Source organism: Melospiza melodia, chromosome 11, assembly GCF_035770615.1.
Source record: "Melospiza melodia melodia isolate bMelMel2 chromosome 11, bMelMel2.pri, whole genome shotgun sequence".
Taxonomy (NCBI): domain Eukaryota; kingdom Metazoa; phylum Chordata; class Aves; order Passeriformes; family Passerellidae; genus Melospiza; species Melospiza melodia.
Window position 1 is genome coordinate 19,933,243 of NC_086204.1, and position 21,248 is coordinate 19,954,490.

A 21,248-nucleotide genomic window follows, 5' to 3' on the forward strand; every position below is an offset into this window, starting at 1 on the left:
ATTTTTTAATAGTTGTTCTTGGTTGATTGCAGGCAGAAAACTCCAATTTCAGGATGACTAACTGGTATCAAAATTCCTCCCATATTAAATGATTTTGCATTAGATTTCAAGAACTGTTCAGATTTAAGTTTCAGATACAGTTATATGAACAACAGTTGTTTCACTGAAATATTTTATTTTATATACACAGCTGCAGTTCATTTAGGCAATAGAAAGGTCACAAATACTCTTACTGACACTTGATTTGACACATTTACTTTGACAGAAACCAAACACTAAAAAAGGAAGAATAATAATCATTAAGAACACAATTAAAGTAAAATTATTATTACAACTAAATTACAAATGATATAAATATTTGATTCTTTATAATCCCAATGCATTCAACATTTCTAATCTTAGGAGTACCGTTATGGAAGAAGAGGATGGCTTTTAAATTTAGTTTGCTCTTATTAGGATGGAAAGTATCATTCAAAACTACCTAAATTTAGACACTATAAAGTAAATTCTGAGTCTGATTATGAATTAACTAGAGTAGAACTGCATCATGCTATCACTGCTGTGGTGCAGCTCTGGCACTTGTGTTTGCAGAGATGGTGCACTTCTGAATTCTTTAGCCACAGGGCTGGTTATCAACAAATGCTGTGTCCAGCTCAAGGGGCAGGCTGTGAGAGCTGAAACTGGCATCTCTCTGGAGCTAGTTACACACTCAGAATAGATTTTTTAGAAAAAGATTGAAAAAGACTCAAAGGAGATCAAAAGCCTTCCCACCTGTACCTGGACATTTCCCTGTTTCTCTACTGCCTTCCTTTTTGGTTTTTTTGCCGTTTCTCAATCAAATGTTTGTTGGTGGCATCTTACAACAACCAAATCCTGTATTTCTTATTTTGTATGGGAAATACATTGGTTCAATTTCCAATCAAACTCTGTGGACTTTTGAGCTCTGTGAGTGTACAGAAGTGCTCCTGTTTGAAAGAGACACAAATGCTGAAATCAGATATTATGAAATTCTCCCCATTTTCTAAATAGTTTGGTGTTTGATTAGACCTTTCGTATTCTTCTGTTTAAAACAATCCTTTTGTTTTTGACAGAAGACCAAGTTTCCAGGTTTAATTTTTTTCCAAGTGTCTGGAAATATTTATAATCTCATCTGCAACTCCATTTCTTCAAGAGCTTTTTGTAAATAATACAAAAATCTCAATATACCTCTAATTCTGTGAAGAAGTGCATTTCTGTTTCTTTGTGATACATGTTAAGGTATAGTTTTCTTCATACAAATTAATTAGACCAGACAAATCACAGCAGACACTTTGCTCTGTTACCTACAGGTCATACATTTGCTGTAGAATATGCAGAACACTTACTCTATTCCTTCTATTTCCAGCTATTCCTATCGATTCTGAATCCAACAAGACACCCTTATTGTTAAATATAATTTCTTTCATAACTTGCAAAAAGCTGCCAAAATGCACATAGCTTAAACATATTTATCTTCTCAAAACTTAAGTGAGGTGAGTGAAAAAAACTTCACATGCCTGTATTGAAGACACATTGCAGAGAAAAAAAAATACAGCAAGGAGGATGGTGCCAAGCTCAGCAAGTTAAACAGTGGAAATAGGCCAAGAATAGCATTTGGAATTTCTGGTTTATTACATATAGAGTATACTCTTTTTTGTTAAATAAACTATAATCAGTTGGCATTTCACACAAGTAATATGACACATTTTCATCACTTTTTGTATTTATCAAGTGAGTACAACAAAGGAGCAAAATGCTGGCTCCAGTGAAATCTGTGAATTACACAGGCCCTCATTTTGAATTGCATCCTTTTGGGTTGTGTTTGACATGAAATTCGAAATGTTGCTAGTCAAAGTTTGTTTTGATATCCTAGATTTTAACAACATGCTTCTCAAGTATCTGAGTATTTGGAATTACTCTGTATTTCTTGACATGGGATAGATTCTTGTGGGCTGGCTTTGTGTAGCAAAGGCATGGAAGAGCAGTTTTAGAGCCTAAACTAACTGTGAAGCATTGCTTCAGTTGACAGAAATTCAAAGATCATCATAATTTTTCACCTCTGGAACAGGAAAAGCTATTGCTGCAAGGTGCCTCATACCTTCTGAAGGTGCTGTGCTCCTGTCTGAAGTTCAGGGTTCCATGGCCTGAGCCACAGTTTTACACTGCACAGAGATGGCCACAATTGCACAAATCTCCTCTTAAACAGACACCTGACTTCCCACAAAGAAGGGAGGAAGACACAAATTATTAAATTATAAAACACTGCCTTCAATTCTGTTTCATTATTAATAAATCTTATAATACATACTTATTAAAAATATATTTTGAAATGCTACATATGAACTGAGATTAACATTGGTTCATTTACCACCATATTGAGTAGTAATGGTTTTAGAACAAGAAAGTTTTAAATTAATTGGTGAAGCTAGCTTTTCAAATATAAAGAAGTATTTTAAAACACCTTAGTGATGTTTAGATATTTTAAATAAAAATAAAGTAAAAATTGCATACTGGCAGTCATTCCTGCCCAAATGGTGCTTGCATTTCCTGCACTGCTCCATCACACTGTAGTACAAAATGGCTGCTGACACCCACACAAATGGAATTCTGGGGCAGGGGCAACATGTTCAGTTCTGTGCGTGTGATTGCTTTATTGCACGTGTCACATGAATCAGAGACTGCAGACACCCCAGTCAAAACACCTCCTAGATCTAGACACCTAATGCTGTGGAGACTCTGCAATGAACATTTTGTACTATAAGCTTTTAAAGGAAACAACTCCATCAGCTTCACTTACGAATTATTTGTGCAAAAGTACAGTATTTCATAAATAAACTTTACCCGAATATTACAGAAAAAAGCTTTGGGATACATGAAATATAAATACAGCGACAGCTGAGCTGCAAAATTAATTTAGGTATATACAGTAATACACTCCCCAGCTCTTTTCACAGATGTACATTTAACCTCCCTGAGTCCTTTTCCATACTTAGCAACACGATGCATTCCCAGATGTTTGCTCAGTAACAGCCACAGTAGAAAAGGGTGGAAAAGAGCACATCTGTGTGCACTCCCTGCCGTGTGCCAGGGATTGAAGCTTACTGTACTTTTGCTTCCAGGAGCCCCGTGGTCAGGACAGGCCTGTGGCCACTGACACAGGCCCCCACGTGCCTCAGGGAGTCTGCCCCCAGGTAGGCCAGCAGCAGCTCCGTGTGCCGCATCAGCAGCTGCGTCAGGTCCTCGGCCAGGCTCTCCATGGTTGAGTACCTCACCTTCTCAAAATCAAAAATGTCTTTGAGGAAGAAAAGCACTTGATCCTAGTGGGGGGAAGAAAAAGGAAGAACTTGTTTTCAGTTACAAAAAGGAAAAAAAAAAGTATGCAATGCTAACAGCTCTTTCTTTAACATGTTCCCAAAAAGCATCCAATTATGTATTATTTTGGTGCTGAGACAGAAGTGTGCTAAAACAGCCTTTGCAAAACAGTTCCAGGCTTAAAACATTGATATGAAAGTACTTACTTGCCTCTTATGGTTTCTTACTGTTAGCCTTAATCTTAGGAAAATGCAAATGTATACTAATAAATAAAATCTCAATTTATTTTAATCTGAAAGATTTAAAAAAATATATAAAAGTGGTAATCAAAAAAAAGTTTCAAACCTTGAAGAAGCAGCATAGATCATACAGCGAATTTCTAGGGCCCAAAAAGCCCCAAGCCAAAACAGGGCTGATATGTTCACATATAGCATAGAAATGTGCAAAAAATCCATCAGGCACCTAGTGATGTAAAAATTGTAGACAAAAGTTACACAGTAAATTTAGTATACAGCTCTATTGTTCAGCATTAAGTCTTCATAAAAGCCCAGCACTTCCCGCCTTGGTCTAATAAAATCCCCCAAATGTGTGGAGCTGTGGCACAGAGTTCTACTGCACAGAGAGGTCAGGATGCAGAAGGGGCTGAGGGGAGGCTGCAGCAGAATTCCTGGTGCTGGTGAGGAACCTGGTGCTTCAAGCAGGGAACAGGGCAGGACTGGATGGGATTTGGCTGCGGGATCGTGGAGGGAGCTGGGGCTCCAGCACAAGCAGGTGAGATACAAGAATCACAACCTGGGTGTGAAGAACTCTGATATCTGCATGAGGGGCAGGAAGTCAGAGAGGTGACTGACACCACCACCAAGAGAACCTAAACTAGGTTTGGGAAAACCTTTCAGTTAAGGCTTTTTGCTAAAAATAGGTTTTAGGGCCCCAGGAGCTAAACTTCTGCAAATGGCAAACCTCTTGTCTAAATTAACAAGTCTACAGGACTAAAGGTTGATCACTCATTTATTTTGCCAAAGCTACAAAAAGAACTTCAAATTTTTAGGAGATGATCAATACCTTTGTTCCATATAATCTGAGAGGCAGCTTACCTTCATTTGCTGTCTTTTTTGCTTCAGTACTGACCAACAACTTGAAGCCACAGCCTAATTGTAAAAATAAAAAAAATAAAGCAAGCCTCAAATAATTTTCCAACTCAAAAGAACTCATCTGCAGAATACTGTATTTCTATATTCTACATTTCAGGGACATGTATTTTCTTCAGTTTCAATCTTGTGACAACATAAAATTTCAAACCATAAAACAGCAGCTGATACAAATAACAAGTTTATATGTACTTCATACTTGCTATTCCAGATCCATCTTTGCAACATTTTTCTTAGTTCAATTCAAATGTAATTTGGCATCCTTGACTGATTTTACAGCTACCACAGTTAGCAACACTACTGGGCTTAAGTGAGGACCAGTCTTGTATATTAAAGTGTGTGCTCAGACATCAGTAACTATTTTAGGTATTAAGTGGCATGTGAACACATTGAAATGTACTTTTTCACTTTAGCAAAAACATTCTTGCAATAGCTTCAGATTCAGCTATGGAGCTTTGTCCAAATATGGACTGTGAAATACAATATACCAACATCAGTACTGGACTTTTTCCCCTCCCAGCCTCTGACTATCCTCATCCGACTCCCCTCAGCACTGCAAAGAGAGTTTAATACACACAAAGCACACTGTATCCATGAAACTACAAAAATATATACATGTTATCTTTATTCTTTTCCTCTAGAGGGAATATTTCAATTGTAAAACAAAACTAAAAGGAAAACTTGCAGTGTACAGATGAAAATGGATGAAATGACAGTAGTCTCTGTACCAGCTGACCATGGCACTATCCTGTGTCTCTAACAGAGGGATGAGATCTATCTGGCAAATAAACAGCCACACATGAAAAAAACATTAATTGCAATCAACAGCTGAATACCTGGATTGTATTAATTTACTTTTGTTTCCTTGTACCTTTGTCCCTTATTGCTAAATCTCTGTCTATGAACCAAAACCTAGACCTGATGTCTAAGATGTGGCTAACAGAAACTTCCCTTCTAAAATTCTACTCTCTCAGAGAAAGGAAGGACAAGGTTAAGTATTTTCTCCAACACATTAGATCATTCTCTGTTTTGGGCCAACCTGTAACTTTTAAATTCCTATTATGAAAAACCTGATAATACAATCTTTTAAATTCTTTTGAGGAAGATCTCAGGTACATACTCAGTACACTGCAATGTACTACAGATCAATTAAGATAATTACACATGAATACTTACAGTTTCTTTAAAAGAGGAATTTAACCAGCGGTTATTTACTACATTCTGTATAGATATTGGTGGATTTTCTAAATCTTCAAATGAATCCATTAATATGAAGTCCAGGACAACATCATAAAAATTCAGATTTTTCACCTATATTAAATGAGAACATGATCTAAGTAACCTAGTTTCTCTTTCAGCAGTGGAATTCAGCATGCACCATATTGTAATTTGCAGATTTGCAATTGTTTTTAATGAATATTAAAAATACTTTGTCAGTAAAGGAGAAGTTTAAAAAAAGTGTAGTTTCTGGTACTAAACTGGTGAATGCCATTTCTCTAAATCAGCAATATAAACAATAAAGAGTTGCCTTTCCCACAATTCTGAACTGTAAAAAATTATTTTTAGATCCTATGGCATTAGTAAGGGTAAAAACACTTTTCAGAAATGCAACTCACTCCTCTAGCAGCAAGTTCCATTTCAGTATTATCCCAGTGATCTGTTTGCTCCAAAAAATATATCATTTCATCAAAGACATCTTCAAATTTCTTTGGATTCTGTAAAGTAAAAGCAATGAGTATCAAGCAAATGTAAAAAGAGATATGGTTGATTTCCCCTGGACAGTGAATTCAGGTAGAAGTTACATAAACAACAAAACATTGGTAAAAAAGGGATTTTACCTTTCGTGCTTTCACAATTAAAGCAGACAAAATTTTTCTTCCACTTTCAGCAAGAAATATTCTGTTTGATGTTTCTGAAAGAATGATCTAGAAAAAGGTTCAGAAAATATAGACAGGTTCATTCACAGGTTATACCAAATGACCTTAAACATTTCAATCAATTTTAATTATCACCTTTAGTATAGTTAACAAGTTCCTAATAAGCCTTGGGTGCAAAGGTTACAAAGCTAATTATAAAATCTGGACTCCTCTGCAAATACATCTCATTTTAGAATGATAAAAACGTAAAAGCAACAAGAAAATATTTAAATACAGATTACATTATAAAAATGCTTGCACAAAGACTAACAGTCAGTTTCAATGCCATGCACAAGACAGACAAGTCACTCCTTCCAGTTTACCTGAAAAGCTTGTCGAATACAATGAAGCTTAGCAAGGAAGTCACTGTCTCCTAGACATTCAAACATTTCAGTCCTGTGCAAATAGAAAAGTTTTCAGAGACTATTAAAAAAAAGCAGCACAAGAATATCTATCTAAATCTAATTGCTAGAAAAAAATACCTAGTACAAGTAACTTCTAAAAAGTGATTTCTAGACAGAATATTAAACTTTAATTCTTGCTTTTCCTGGAAATACTTAAATAGACAAAAATGAATACCTTAACACCCGTGAATAAATTTTGCCTTCTTCTGCTAAGTGCATGGCTTCTTCATACAGGGGGCAGTGGCAAAGGGAATCCAGACCATACGTGCTACGAATCTCTCTGTGCTCTGAAAGCTGAAACAACATGTTTTGGAAGTTCACTAAAGAGCTTGCTGATATAATTTTTGTGAAGATAAAACAAATTACAGAAGTTTTCCTAATGTTCTAATGAAAGATGCATCCTTTACTGCATCTGCTTAAAACACAGGGGTAACAATTAACAAGTGAACAGAACATATACACCAGGTCATAAGACTTAACTTACTAACTCCTAAAATCTGAAAGCTACAGTTTCAAGTTTCAAAACCTTTAATTAATGAAATAAAAGCATCTTACTTTTGTATTTAATTTGTATAGTTAAGTTTTTGAATTGTCTAGTTAAAATAAATGATACCATAATGGGTCTCAAAGCTGTTAAAAGAAAATAATTGCCAGGACACGAAGTACAGAATGCTTGCACCATACAATTCCTTAGGAAGCTGGAAATAGTAACATCCTTCCACCTCTGTTTTAGTCTCACTGGTAAATAAGCCTCCCAGTTACCAAACATACTGTATGAAACACAAATATTCAGTGCTTTATACTACAGGCTCCCTAAATGGTTTTCATTATTGACAGTGTTAATTCTATGGTTAACATAGAAATAAACATGAACTTGTAGACATGAACTTGTAGACATTTTTAGAGAAAGAAAAAAAGCAGATCCATAAATCAAAGCACAAAAATAATACAGAGAACTCCTGTTTACAGGGTATCATGTTCAACCCACAAAACAATGTCTAGCTACAATTTCACTATAAAGATTACATTATATTATTAATAATAAAACCAAAATCTGATGTTTACACATCATTCAGTTTACTTAATGACCAGAAAACTAATTCTAGCTTTTTTTTTTTTTTTCCAACATCCTTCATGAGGCAAACAAACCTGTGTTTCTAGGTTTCTATGTTTCTGGCCTTTGAGGTCACAGATTAGCACATGAACTGATACATGGGAATTGGGTGAGGCCCTTGATTATATTTAGCTTTTTTTTAAAAGAAAACAACAATTCCTCTCAGGCTACCAGATGAAATAAAATATCATGAGAGAAAGGTCTAACTGTTCTTCCCCAGAGAAGATGATTTTAATTACAGATTAATTCCAACAAATAATATTTTGAAAGGGGGAGCAAATTCCTCTACCACTGACTTCTCTTGGCACACAAAAAGTGAAGGGGAGAAAAAACAAACAAACAGTAAACCAGAAACTAAATTTTTAATTAGAAAAGGTGATCTAGACAGGCTCTGAAGTTGAACCATTAATGCTCATGGAGACATTATAAATTTTCTTTTGATGCTTTCTAGTATTTAGAAATATATTGCTATATCACTATTTTATACGTAAACATATAAAGTATATAGATGTAACAATATAGAGATGTAACACAGATTATTATGCTTAAAATGATCTTGCAACCAGTAGGGGACCTTCTTTGAGATGAAATAAGGTGAATGCTTGCCTATATAAACATCCTGCTTAAAGTAAAACTCATTAGAGATGATTTGTAAAGATACATCCACAATTCTAATGTAGAAGAGTTCAGCTACTAGGAAAATTCACAAATTATATCCAATATTTAACAGGATTCAGAGCACACAACATTTTCTAGACAAGAACCTCCCAAGATGGCATCAAAAGGAAAATGAACTCTTCATGGCAGAAGTCTCTGAGGACTTGCTGCCTTTGAGGATAAGGTGGGCAGAAGGGTTGGTTTTCAGTTAGATGGCTCACTCTAAGTACCTTGTATCAACTGGCATGTGCTCATGATATTTATTGAAGTACCTGATTTTACCTCACTGTGTACCCCTAAGCACCACATAACTCTCCTCACCAGGGCTTTGGTACTAACCACAAGTTCCCAGAAAGCTCCAGCATCCAACATCTTGGCATCACAAGCAAGCTGGACACTTGAAAGCGCCCAGAGTCCCTTCCTGCCATTCTGCAGTGGCCCCCTCTGTGCACACACAGCCACTGCCACTTTGAGGCTCCTCACACCCCTCCAGGGATGACAAGGAGCTGTGTCACAGCTACCCCCAGTGCTGGCAGCAGCCAGGAGCACAGAGGCTTGTGATGGTGCACTGGATGTGCCAGCCCCAAGTGTCTGCTACTTCCTCAGTGTCAGGAGGTACATGGAGAAGAAAATGAAAATGCAGACATAGAAGAGATAGAAGACGATTGACACTAGAGCAGCAATCTCATCTTGTAAGGCTTTGCTTGTATCCATTCAAGGCTTCAGAAAGAGAGACCTGTTGGTGACCACCAAAAGGACATTTCTGATGGCCTGCCCTAAGATCATTACATCAAAATAACACATTCTTCAAAACTCCAAAGCTTGTAGTTGTAACTTGTGTCTAAGCAGCTCTGCTGTGCTGCAGAGCAGCCTCTGAGGATTCCAACATGGACACTGTTCAGATGCTCATCAGTTTTCTCTGGAACTTCAGCTTTAGGGCTGTATCTGCAGTAAGGAGATGCTGAAATCATTGCTCTAAAGCATCCAACCTTTGCCACTTGCAATCATTTTTAGGTCTGGGATGCTCTGACTGCTTTGGTTTAAGGAACAGGCTCAGTACTCTCATTTGCCCCTCACAAGTTGTTTCTTAATAAATAGAAAAAATTCTCAGCTGTGCATCAAGACCTTGTTGACTACTAAAATAACCACCTACATGAATGTAACAAAAATAAACAATGCTAGACCTTTCAGGAATTCTTGCTTGCTTCCCCTAATAGAGCGGTCACTTTACTGGCACATTCAGCATTCCTTACATTCTGAGAAATTATGTTTACCATATATTAAAAAAGCTGATGATAATCTCTTTAAAATATAAAGACATTCAGAGAAAAGATTTCCTCAAAAAATGTAAGTAGCTGCAGGATGAAAGTGAAACATATCTGGGGAGTTGGAAGATGTGATGGTGATTAGTAACAAAAACCTTTGAGATGGCATTTTAATAAATTGAAATGATGAAGTGGTGTGTTCCACCTAAGGTCTGGAAGAAAACAGGAAGGCTGTTACTGATAAAAAGCAGCAAAGGCTTTATTCACAAGTCTAAAAAATCTCCCAAGCTTTGGACTAAGGAAAGCAAAGTTTATTTGATAATAGACCTACAGATTCAGTACTAGTCAAAACACAAAAATTAGACATGATAAATGCATGTGCACTGACAATGAAGAAGCAGCAACAAAGCTCACTGTCAGGGAGAGCAGGAAAGAGGTTCTGTTAGGAAGATGGAAAAGAAGCCAGGAAAGAGAGGGCAGAGGCCTTTATTTGGCACACTCACTGCTGCATTGTTGCCAAAGGTGGCAGCTATTTTGGTCACAGTAGATGGGAAAGCAAGACTATGAAAAGCATACTAACCCTCATCAACACAAGCTGAAGGCAGCCAGGCTCAAATGGGGAAGAAAATACCACTATTTATCACAGAAGTGGTATTAATAACTTAATTAGGGCAATAGTTGTGCTTACCACCCATTCTGCAATGCTTCTAGAGCCTAAGTGTGTTTAAGACTAGAAGCCTGTCTGGTTATGGGGAGGGCAACTGTGTCTAAATTGTCTCTACAAAGATTCAGGCACCTGTGTATATTGTAGCTGCCAGACAGGCACAACTCTGTATGAGAAGTCATCAAATAAGTGATCCTCAGCACCCTCCTGATCACCAGCCACAGCCAGATGCAGTTTTGGCTCACCCTCCTGCTATCCTGTAGAGCTCATCAAAAGGGCACATGACACAAGCCCTGCCAAACTGTCCCAGTTTTGTACAGCTCTTTCCTATATTTTGTTCTAATATAACAGCACGACATTCCTGTTGCCTCCTGAGCAGTATCCCTATCCATTTCCATTCAAGCATCTATCTGTGTCTTGTTTCATTAATGTTCTCTCTCCTGCGGGCAGGGAGCTAAATCTGACTGACTGTGTCAGCGCTGAAACATGAACACAGTTTCCAGTCTCCAAAATCAGAGTCACACAAAATACTTAGTCCTGCTCCTTGGGACAGGATACAGTGTAGAAGGAAGCCAAGGAACTGTCAACACAGAGCTTGCAGCATGATGAGGCTACAAAAAATGGTGCCACGTTCTAATTTCCTGGAAGGTGAAATTATTAATTCCAGTAGGGCATAATCACACCTATGAATTTCAGATTTAAAAATGTTGCTAAACATTTCAATCAAGACGTGGAGTTTAGGACAGTTACTGCTATTGTAACTGCAATCAAGGAGCTTATGATGAAGGAACTGCCTTATTTGGCCCTTAGGTGAGACAAATCTGAAGCTGGAAAAGCCCCAGACCACTTAGCCTAAATTAAAACATTCCACTGTTTCCCTAGTGCAAGAAAAAAAATTAAGAAGTAGATAAGCAAGAGGAAGCTACTTGTCATCATGTCTAGAATAAAAGAATTTGGTATGTGAATTGTAATCCTGTTAAATCAAAGCAATTACTGCTCTCTGCTAACAGCTGAATACACGGGGAAGTTGCTGCTGCTCCTTCTCATTGCCATAATGTGAAGCATTTCTCCACCACACACCCTCCTGAGGATGGACAAAATAATAAATCAAGGTAGCAGAGGGTTTGTACCAGAACACCAATTGACAGCTCTCTTTTTGCACCACACAACGATGCCCTGTAGCTACAACTCCCGAGCTAGCTGACCCTCTAGTTTAGGCCTAGTGGCTCCCATTTAACCCAGAACACTGATGGTGCTCTGGCTCAAACACCAAACTGCAAGTTGCTCATGTTCTATTAATCTTCAGGACTTCTGTCACCTAAGAACTTCACTAGATTCTTCAATAAAATCTGAGAAAAGTGAATTTGTTCTATTGGTAAAGGTTAGAACAGCTGGAAAGGATGAGAGAATCTTCATAACTTTATCCTGGAAGAACAAGTTGACACAAGTGGCTTTGATGTATCAAAATGTGGAGAATATTTTCAGGACACTTAAAGACAATTACATGTCCAATTTTGATTCCAATGTTTTTTTGCAGACACTGGGACAATATAGCTTCAGGAGAGGATGATAATTCCACTGACACATCCTGGGGTTTCTGTTTGCTTGGTTGATTGGTTGGTTTTCCTTTTCTTTAAAGCCAAGCAGCACAAATAAGCATAAGGGGCTGTTCCCATCCTCACATACTTGCAAAAGCATTATGAAAGTTCATGTGAAAAAATCCCCCAAAAACAAACCAGATACAAAATGTACAAACTACAATGGTTTACAGCTCCTCTCATGAGCTGGTAGAGCTGAAGCAAGCTTGAATTGTGGTGGCGTCCAAATTACAGCAAAGAGAAACCAGTCTCTATGGATACAGTCCTTGTTAGGAATGTTGGGCACCACAACTCAATGTGAGTTACTAAATCAAGGAAATCACTATTTAATGTCAATTACTAAATCAAGGTAACTGTGTTATGGAAAAACAAACCCCATAAGAGACAGTCAAAACAACTGCAAAGAATGTGTGTGCAATTCTTTCTTTTTGCAACTGACTTCAGTAGCTTAGTTGTGGTGTGTATAGGAGAGCAATATCTATCACAAAATGGACCTTTTGAGGCCAGCTGCCTCTCCTGGTTTTTGGAGAACAGTGCTATTCAATATCACTGCAGCTCCTCAGATACTACAGAAGGAGATATTCCTCATTCAACTAAGTGTGTCACTGCTCATGAGTCTCTTTCAAACACCTCAAGGGAGCTGTAGCAGACTCCAGCCAACAGGCTGTTACCCAGAGATTACCACGTGTCCTTTGTGCTCTTGTCCCACAGGATTACAGTGAGTTAGATCAGGTACTTTACGTTGCCAAGGAAGCCTCCCAGTGTGGCCAGTCAGGAGGGTCCCTGCAGCCCCACTGCACCTCCAGGGACTGTCACTGCCAGCCCAAGGCCCCTTCCCGTGGTGGCTGCAGGGAGCTGGGGGGTCCCTGCACACCCACAGGGCCACACAAGCTCCCCCAGCTCTGCCCAGGGCCCCAGAGCAGCCTCAGACCTCTGGTTCCTGCTAAGTCATTCCATCATGTGCAACAACAGAGCAACAGCTCAACCTGCTGCCCTCATATTGTGCATGGAGTGTGCTAGAACAGGTAGCTGTCAACTTCTTACAATTTCCTCCCAAAAAAAAAAACTCCTCCAGGTCTAAACAACACAAAGCCTTCTTCATACATCTTTATAGTATGGTAAAGCAATAGGAAAAAAGAACAGAAAAATATAAATCATGGTGAAAGGAACTACTATAGCCTCAACTGACTGCTTCTTCACTCATGAAAATGTGATCTGTTTTTCAAAAGCAACTTCTGTTTAGGAGTAGGGGATGCATTATGCCAGTACACAAAAATAAACCCAAAACAACTGGGTGCAATGAAGCCTGGAAAAGCTCTATTTTCCCCACAAGAGAAATATATTTTGGCTTACAATGATTAGCAAAAAATAAGGATTCTTCTGTTCACTGTTGAAATAGATCAATAAATCTTTAAAAAAGCAATCTTTAAGAGTCTTACCTCAGCTGTGGAAACAAAGGAATCCGTGGATGCAATGCTTAATGTATCTCGAAGGCAGAAATCATCCCCATTATCCTTTACAGTAATGTCTGTATTTTTATCTTTAAAATTAAAAAAAAAAAAGTTTATTAGACAATCAAAAAATTCCATTTACATCTTGAAAACATGTTTCATGTGTACTTTAACACAGTATTTCATTTGGAAGGCACAACATTATACTACTGTAAGGGTAAATTCTTTTATGACCCACTAACATATATAAATGTGACTATCTCTTTTCTGCCTTTAAAGTGGATTTTCAAATATCATCCACAATGAACTGGAAGAAGACAAAAAGACTTGGCAAAGGTTTTGGCCTTTTTGTTATAGACTACTGATGATCTCTTTATCTTATGATATTACTTTGCTACATTGAGCTAGATCCTCAGTCAAGTTTTTGACTTGGCTGTGTTATGTAACAAACTGCTCCATGTCCTAGCCACCACTTTTACTTTTCTAAATGAAAGTTTATTAATAAAAAAAACACCACCACATTTTAGTTTTACTTGAATTTGCTTAACTTTCTACTTTTCATGCCTTTTTTCACTTGCTGGTTCTTCTGGAGAGCAAGTGAAGCTTTTAATCTTCACTGTATCCTCTTTCCTCAAAAAGCTTCATCACTGAAATAACACATCCAGAAGTATTTCCTACAGTACAAGAATTCTTAAAGCCTTTAAAATAACTGTTATTTTTTCTTCAAATCTTCTGCAATACAGTTTCTCTCAGTTCTGCTTTACTTTATTCTCAGATTTCAACTCTTGCACTTCTGGGATGGTTTCATTTTCACCATACAGAAACACTTTCGCAGAAGGATTAAATTCGTAAGTCGGTAAGTCAGGCTTTGGCTTGATGTGACCCATCCTACATTCCCAGTAGTGCAGATACATTTATTTTGGGTTACTTTACCTTCAGACATTACACATGTGTTCCTAAAAGCCTGTTTTATCTCCAAGAGTCAGCAGCAACCAGCTACCCAATGTCATCCAGGCTTGTTGCTAAGGCAATACTTCACTAAAAACTCCATTACACAGCAGAGTGGCCAAATGCCAATTTACTGGGATGGTTTACTCATCACTTGAAATGCTACAAAGCCACATTACTTAACTATTACTTTGGTGGTTGTTATGGTTTTATTAGTTATGGACTTGGAATGACAGCTCAAAACCTGCACAGAACAAATATCTGTCCTTGGGAGTATTCACTGAGGGAAAAAATGATTCAGAGTTTGGACAAAGATTTTACTAGAGCGAGTTAGGCAAATTGCAATCACGACTTCACCGCTATTCATATGCAGTCTGATTTTTTTTTAGCTCATTCTTACTATTTCTTTTTCTGACCTCTTAAAACCAAGAGGAAAAGTACTGGAGCTTAAAAGTTGGTCGAGAAACAATCACATTCTGAAATGTGAAGTGCTGGAACAGAAAAGCAAACTGTGATTTGTAAAGCACTAGCTTGAGGTCTGCTTAGAGTGGATGTGTAACATGATGTTTCTTTCTTATTTCTAACTCACTATTTGCATTAATTCTCTTCTAATATTACATTAGATGATTTTCTAATATCACTTTTTCACAAAAGAGTTTGCTGCACTTGCAATAATACTGTTAAACCCAGGATAGTACAAGCATTATAGACTGGCTGCAGATTTTTTGGCTCTCCTTTTTTCAACCTCTCCTTTTGCCTAAGCTGCTTTTACTGTTACATGTGAGTTTATAGCTCAATAACAAGAACATATCCCCACACTGATTCTAAATAGTTTAACTCTGGGTTATGTGGTTGATTACATATAAATGGGAATAATGCTGTTTAACTAAAATGTATTCCACATACGTTAAAAAAATAATTGGTGTAAATGAAGGAATCACAGCCCAGAACAACACAGAATCAGGGGTTCTTCCACAGATCTTGTATTCAGCCTGTTAAAGACTAAATGAAGCTCTAGTGTTAACAAATTTTTTATTTAATCTATCTTTGTTGAAAAAGTCATACTTCCAAGTTTTCTAATATGGCCTAAAACTATCATCAAGCCAGTATGCTTTTAACATGTTAATTAGTTGAATATGGAGTATCTGTGTTTTCACTCAAAATAAAAAATCTCACTGCTACAGAAACAGACACAAAATTTGCATTTTATGAGGAAGAAAAAGATTAAAAATAAGGTTGGAAATGCTGAGTGAAATAATACCTTTGGCAAGTGATATGTGCACACAAAGCACAGCCTCCCTAAAGAAAACCAAACAGCCTTGTCAGCTATTTCTGGCTTTCAGGCCACCCTAATACCCTGAAACATCCTTAGCCAAGCAGGTGCTTATCAATACCCAGGCTGTGAAGGGAGCACGCTCTTATGAAAATTCACCATGGAATTTCACTGGGGTGAAAATTAACTTACAGCTGGAGTACATACCAAGCAAGTACCAGCAGAACATTCTTAGACACAAGAACATGAAAAAAAAGAGACAGTGGCACAAAGAGACTCCTGGAATGAACAGCTGCAAGAGGAACCCACCCACCAGCGCCTGCAACTGCTCACACACTCATCCCTGCTTCTTATGGACTCTAATAACTTCAGGAGGGGAGTACTAGCAAGTGTGTGAGCTTCAAATATACTTCACCTATTTGAGGAGCCAAGGAGTTATTTTGGGTTCACTTCTATTTGTAAAGAGGATGAAGTAGAGTGTCAGATGTTACAATCATGGCTCTTGATTGTAGTGCCTTAAAATGTATCTATGGTCCCTAAATTATATTACAGTGTTAAAAACATGGAAAAGTATGGGGGACTGCTAAAGCTTGTGAAATTACTCCTAGCTTTATAATGTTTTGCAAACAACTATCTATTTAAAACTAAACAAGATTTAAAAAAGAGACCAGAACCAAGCTATTTTCACATCTATTTACAAATACTAATCCAGAATAATTATTTGTCTTTGTGCTGGTACATTTTCATGGTAATACAGAGCACAGAGCCAACCCCCTAAACTCTCAGACCAAAATCTGACCTTCAGAACTGCACAGAAATCAGCTTTTTAGTATTCAACTGGGAAGCATTCACCTTCCCGTAACATTTTAAAACTCTGAAAACCATTTCCATGTTATCTTCCTGCCAACCCTGAATGAAACATGGCAGGAAGTTCACAAGTGAGTTTGGCAGTTAGCTGACATATTTCAAAATGGAAAGCACTTACCCACTAGTAAAGAACTCACTGGGAGTTACAGATTTTAGTTCCAAGCACCACCATTAAAGTCATGGTTCCCCATTCTGCCCAGCCCTCCCACTTCAGTGGAAAATCAATGCAGTTAAAACATCACAAGCAGAAAAGCAAGATGAGAAAGTAGAAACTTTATAGAGTCTGAAGAGGAAAAAACCTTGCAAAGGAACCACTTATGAAAAGTCACGGCACCCTCAGAGCAGCAGGGGCCCAGTGTTCTGCCAGCCCACGTTGTGTGCTCAGAGCCCTTCTATATGTGCCTTCCTGTCCAGTGAAAGGAATTACAATAATCCAGTTCAGACAGCAGCATGAATCAGTTCAGTCCCAGGAGAGTGTGCCACAGTCTTCTAGCTAATCACAAGTGGCACAGTAGTTTGTCACCCCTTGCTGAAACATCCAAAAGCAGCTTTATTTACATTTATAAATAGTTCATAACTCTGAGAGTGCTGATCATCACTTCTACCAAGTAGCTGCTAAAGCATTACATGAAGTCTTAGAGGATGCACCCAGAAAACAGCGAATTTTACATCATGTCATATTTATAAAAAGAAAACAATCTCAGCCTTCAGGTGCCCCCTTCTGATGACTGGGTCCTACAGCCACAAGTTAAAAAAGCAAGCCAATATTGGAGCAGGGTACCCACACTGTGGATCCTGCTGTTGCAGTATGTGTTTACATTCTCCAGTAACACAAATATCTGGGGGAGCTGGAGGCACCTCATCTAACCACATGAAACCAAAGCTGTTAATGACTTCAGCATGAAAATATATTTCAGGTCAGGGTATTTTAAAAATATCTCCCCAGATCTTGCACTCTACCAGTACATCAGCATGTATCAAAGTTCAACATGTCTCATGGTTCTTTGTTGCTACTGCTCTGATGCAAACTGAAGTGCCAGATTCCTTTAGGAAACAAAGCCACACTCCTTCCATGCCCACCAAGCCACAGAAGATACTCCAGCCTGGCTCCCAGTGGGTGCTCACACCTCCAGCAGGGCCCTCTTCTAACTCTGAGCTTCTGCTCACCAGGGTGAGGCCAGAACTCAGCAGCCAAAGCTGCCTAGAAGGAAGAGCACAGGAGAGCATCAGACACTCAGCGTTTGCAACTTCACCCTCCTCCTAGAACTCTCAGACCTTTGTCAAGGTAAGCTGTGGCTGGGGTTACTGCTGAGCCTTCAAATGCATCCTTCACAGAAACCTCAGTGGTTTCCATGCAGGGAATTACCTTCTGCTTATGGGTGAACAGAGAGCCAAATCTTACTTCCTTGGAAAAAGTCGACTTAACAGAACTTTCATAATTATTTCCAAGCACAACTATAATATTCAGGGTTCACATAAAAGCCTTCTACTAAAAACACACTCACACAGGTAAGAAAAGGTCCATTCTCCAAGACACAGGGTTCTCACCTAATTATCATTATGCAAAACCCAAGATGTTGTTCTTGGGTTTTGCATAATGATAATTATGCAAAGTCACTGCGTTCTGTATCACTTGGATGTTATTAAGACAAAAGTAGTACAGCTGACTAAAAGCTGAATTAAAAGCACATGTATAGATGACAGTAATATATTCTTCATAAGTAGAGAATGCTTATAAAAATTTAATAGTACAATCCATTCAGTTTACATACATAAGCAATAAAATGCACCTGAAAACTGTGATGCACTGATTTGCAATATTTGTCATGTGGAAAAAGATACAATTTGCCTAAAATAATCTCATATCTTCAAGAGATTTTCCAAATACTTTGGAAAGAAATAATAACAATTTCTGTGATGTTGATAATACTTTGACTATTTTCAGACATTCATGCTGACTTTGTCCATAAAGTTATATTACCTGCAGAATACCACATTTAATGGTGTATAAAGCAAAACAACATGGCTACTGCTCTTATATCCTATTGCTCTCATTCTGCAAAGGTAAATAAACAGCACAAAGTTACATGTGTAATAATTTTAGTCTCTTCATGTAAAAATCAAGTGTACCTGAGAAAGGAATGTAAGTTCAATTTATTTCCCATAATCCATGCACACAGGTACATCAAATTAGAGAAAAGTATTAGGAAATACTATATAAATTTGATATTCTGGAATGGTGATAAATAAAATGATTCTTTCAAGATTTAAATCTGCTAAAGCATTCTTCCATAAATTTGATAACAGAGTTGGAATATTTTCTGATAGTTATTTTTTTAAGCAAAGAAAATACCAAATGGCTAAAAATATAGTTTTATTATAGAGAATGTGGCTTGTGAAAGCTGTGTCTGAATCATCATAGCAGATTTATTGTAAAACCAACATTTCAAAATGGAAAGACCTCATCATGAGAAACTCTATGATCTCAAGGAAGAGGCAGAGTAAACACACGTGGCGCTACATTGCCGAAATCTGAATTTTAAGAAAACAAAGCAGCATCTGATATGTATTTTATACCCTGAATTAACAAATCATGTGTGCTGACAGCTGAGAAATCAGCTTAGTAAACACAAAATAGATGTATGCATGCGTTTTTCTCTCTGATTTACCTCTCTGACTCTCTACTTTGCAGATATATGATCCTGAAGCAGATTTGAGACATATATCTTGTGTAAACTACATGTCACTGAGAGGTCTTTCCCTATCACACAGCCTTTCATTTCACTGAAAATGGAAACACTGCACATTATATGGTTCTACACTTACAAAGGGTTACAGTTTTTCACAATTTCTTTACCCTGAACCTAAATATCTTCCCCGATTTTAAGGTTTCAATCCCTATTCTTTATAGAAAAGTTTTGCTTCTGAGCACTCTACTGTTTTCAACTCCAATAGTTTAGGTAACAGCTTCTGTACTTTGATTTGATTTGAGAGAAAAGATCTGGCAACCAAGTGAATTTGCTCAGCTGTCTAATCCAGACAGAGTCCGTTTGGGTGGATGTGCAGCACAAAGTTGTCACTGCTCTTCACTCCATTCTCCTGCAGCTCAGAAAGCACCACATCTCTGCTGTCCACAGCAAAGACCAGTTTGAATTCCAGCACTGCTTATTTCAAAGCTGAGACTTTGAGGCCCCAGGCTTTACAGCACAGCCCTGTGGAGCCTGCCAGACACCTCAGTCATCAGATTTAAACGTCACTGCCTTTTCTCAGCTCTTCACTTCTCCAAACCAAGTGCAACCTACCGCTATTTTTGTACAGCCACCTTCTAGTGACAATGGGATGGTCTGTTCAACCCCATTCAGTGTGACAGTACATTAACTCATGGGGATGCAGAGCAGATTGAAGATACAATGCCACATTTAGAGAGAAAGGAAGCACAAGGTTAACTTTCAGGCTTCCACATCTAGAAATTACTACCTTCAGTACCTTTCCTACGCCAGAGGCCTGCATAACCAGGTTAGGTAGAAAGATCTTCTCACCAGACTGACAGAGGAATCTCAAAAGTGAATTTCTCCCTTTGGTCTCAGTTCTTCCACACCTGTGAGTCAGTGGGTACTTAAAAGCAGGATGTTTACACCAGTGCTTTACCAATGTTATCCCTTCCTTTTTTCCAAGGCAATTCTCATTGCCCCCTTCTTGCCTTTCCCACCACACATTTCTTCAAAGAGAGATATTACCACACATAGTGATGAAAAGGGACAATAATAAGCAGCAACTGTTGCTCAGCTCCTGAAACCTGTTGTGTTTCTAACTGTTTCTTCAATTTCCTTTTTTTTTCAAATCAGTTTCTTAACATGTTATATGAAACCCAAAAGAGCAAACATTGCAGTATTCTGGCACAAAAACTACTTTTCTGGCCAGAGCATAAGAGTATGGGACCATCCAAGATGGTCTTGTCAAACTAAGATTTCTGGGAAGGTTTTTCTTTGGCCAGTACATCATGCCATAGGGATGCTGATATTTCAAAGCAAGAAAGACAGCCTGACAAAAGGAAAACCCACACATTCATTTGTTATTCCATTAAAATAAACATATGCTGCCCAGCAGTTGATAATTCCACTTACATGTATGAAGGCAGTATCAGAAAAATCTGATACCTTCTCATCCCTGAATTATCAAACAAAGACAGAACCAGCTATACAGGTGGTGATCCTCAATGAAATAAACACCAAAAGATACAGGCATAAATGTGTGTTTTGGGCTCAGACTGTATTCAGAATGTTTGACACAGAAAAACTCTGTAAGAACAGCCTAATAATCTCAGTCTTCCCTTCAATTTCAGGGCAGAACTATTTAACAGAACACTGCAGACTCCAGTGACACTGCTCAGGAATGTGACTGGCTTCTGCAAACCCAGCTGCACACAGACATGGTTTGACAACTTAAATTTCTAAGACATATGCTTAACTTTAAGCAATAAGACTTAAAGAATATCTGGAGTGCCCCACTGACTGGAACCTACTTGTATTCCACTTGTCCCCAACAATGGGAAAGAATGAGATAAGAATCCCTATAAGGCTGTACTCTATGTAGAGTTCTGAATCTTTCGTTTA

General features: G+C 38.0%; 1 protein-coding gene across 1 annotated transcript in view; it reads right to left on the reverse strand.

Annotated features, from left to right (window-relative positions):
- Positions 1 to 155: 155 nt before the first annotated feature.
- MIGA1 (mitoguardin 1) overlaps positions 156 to 21,248 on the reverse strand; it is a 35,517-nt gene continuing 14,424 nt past the window's right edge. The window contains exons 8-16 of the mRNA XM_063165873.1: positions 13,536 to 13,636; positions 6,974 to 7,092; positions 6,718 to 6,790; positions 6,317 to 6,403; positions 6,095 to 6,193; positions 5,655 to 5,789; positions 4,425 to 4,478; positions 3,676 to 3,792; positions 156 to 3,335 (exon numbers count right to left, since the gene is read on the reverse strand). Of these exons, the coding sequence (XP_063021943.1) occupies positions 3,117 to 3,335; positions 3,676 to 3,792; positions 4,425 to 4,478; positions 5,655 to 5,789; positions 6,095 to 6,193; positions 6,317 to 6,403; positions 6,718 to 6,790; positions 6,974 to 7,092; positions 13,536 to 13,636 (1,004 nt within the window). The 3' untranslated portion in view covers positions 156 to 3,116. The remainder of the gene's footprint in view (positions 3,336 to 3,675; positions 3,793 to 4,424; positions 4,479 to 5,654; positions 5,790 to 6,094; positions 6,194 to 6,316; positions 6,404 to 6,717; positions 6,791 to 6,973; positions 7,093 to 13,535; positions 13,637 to 21,248) is intronic.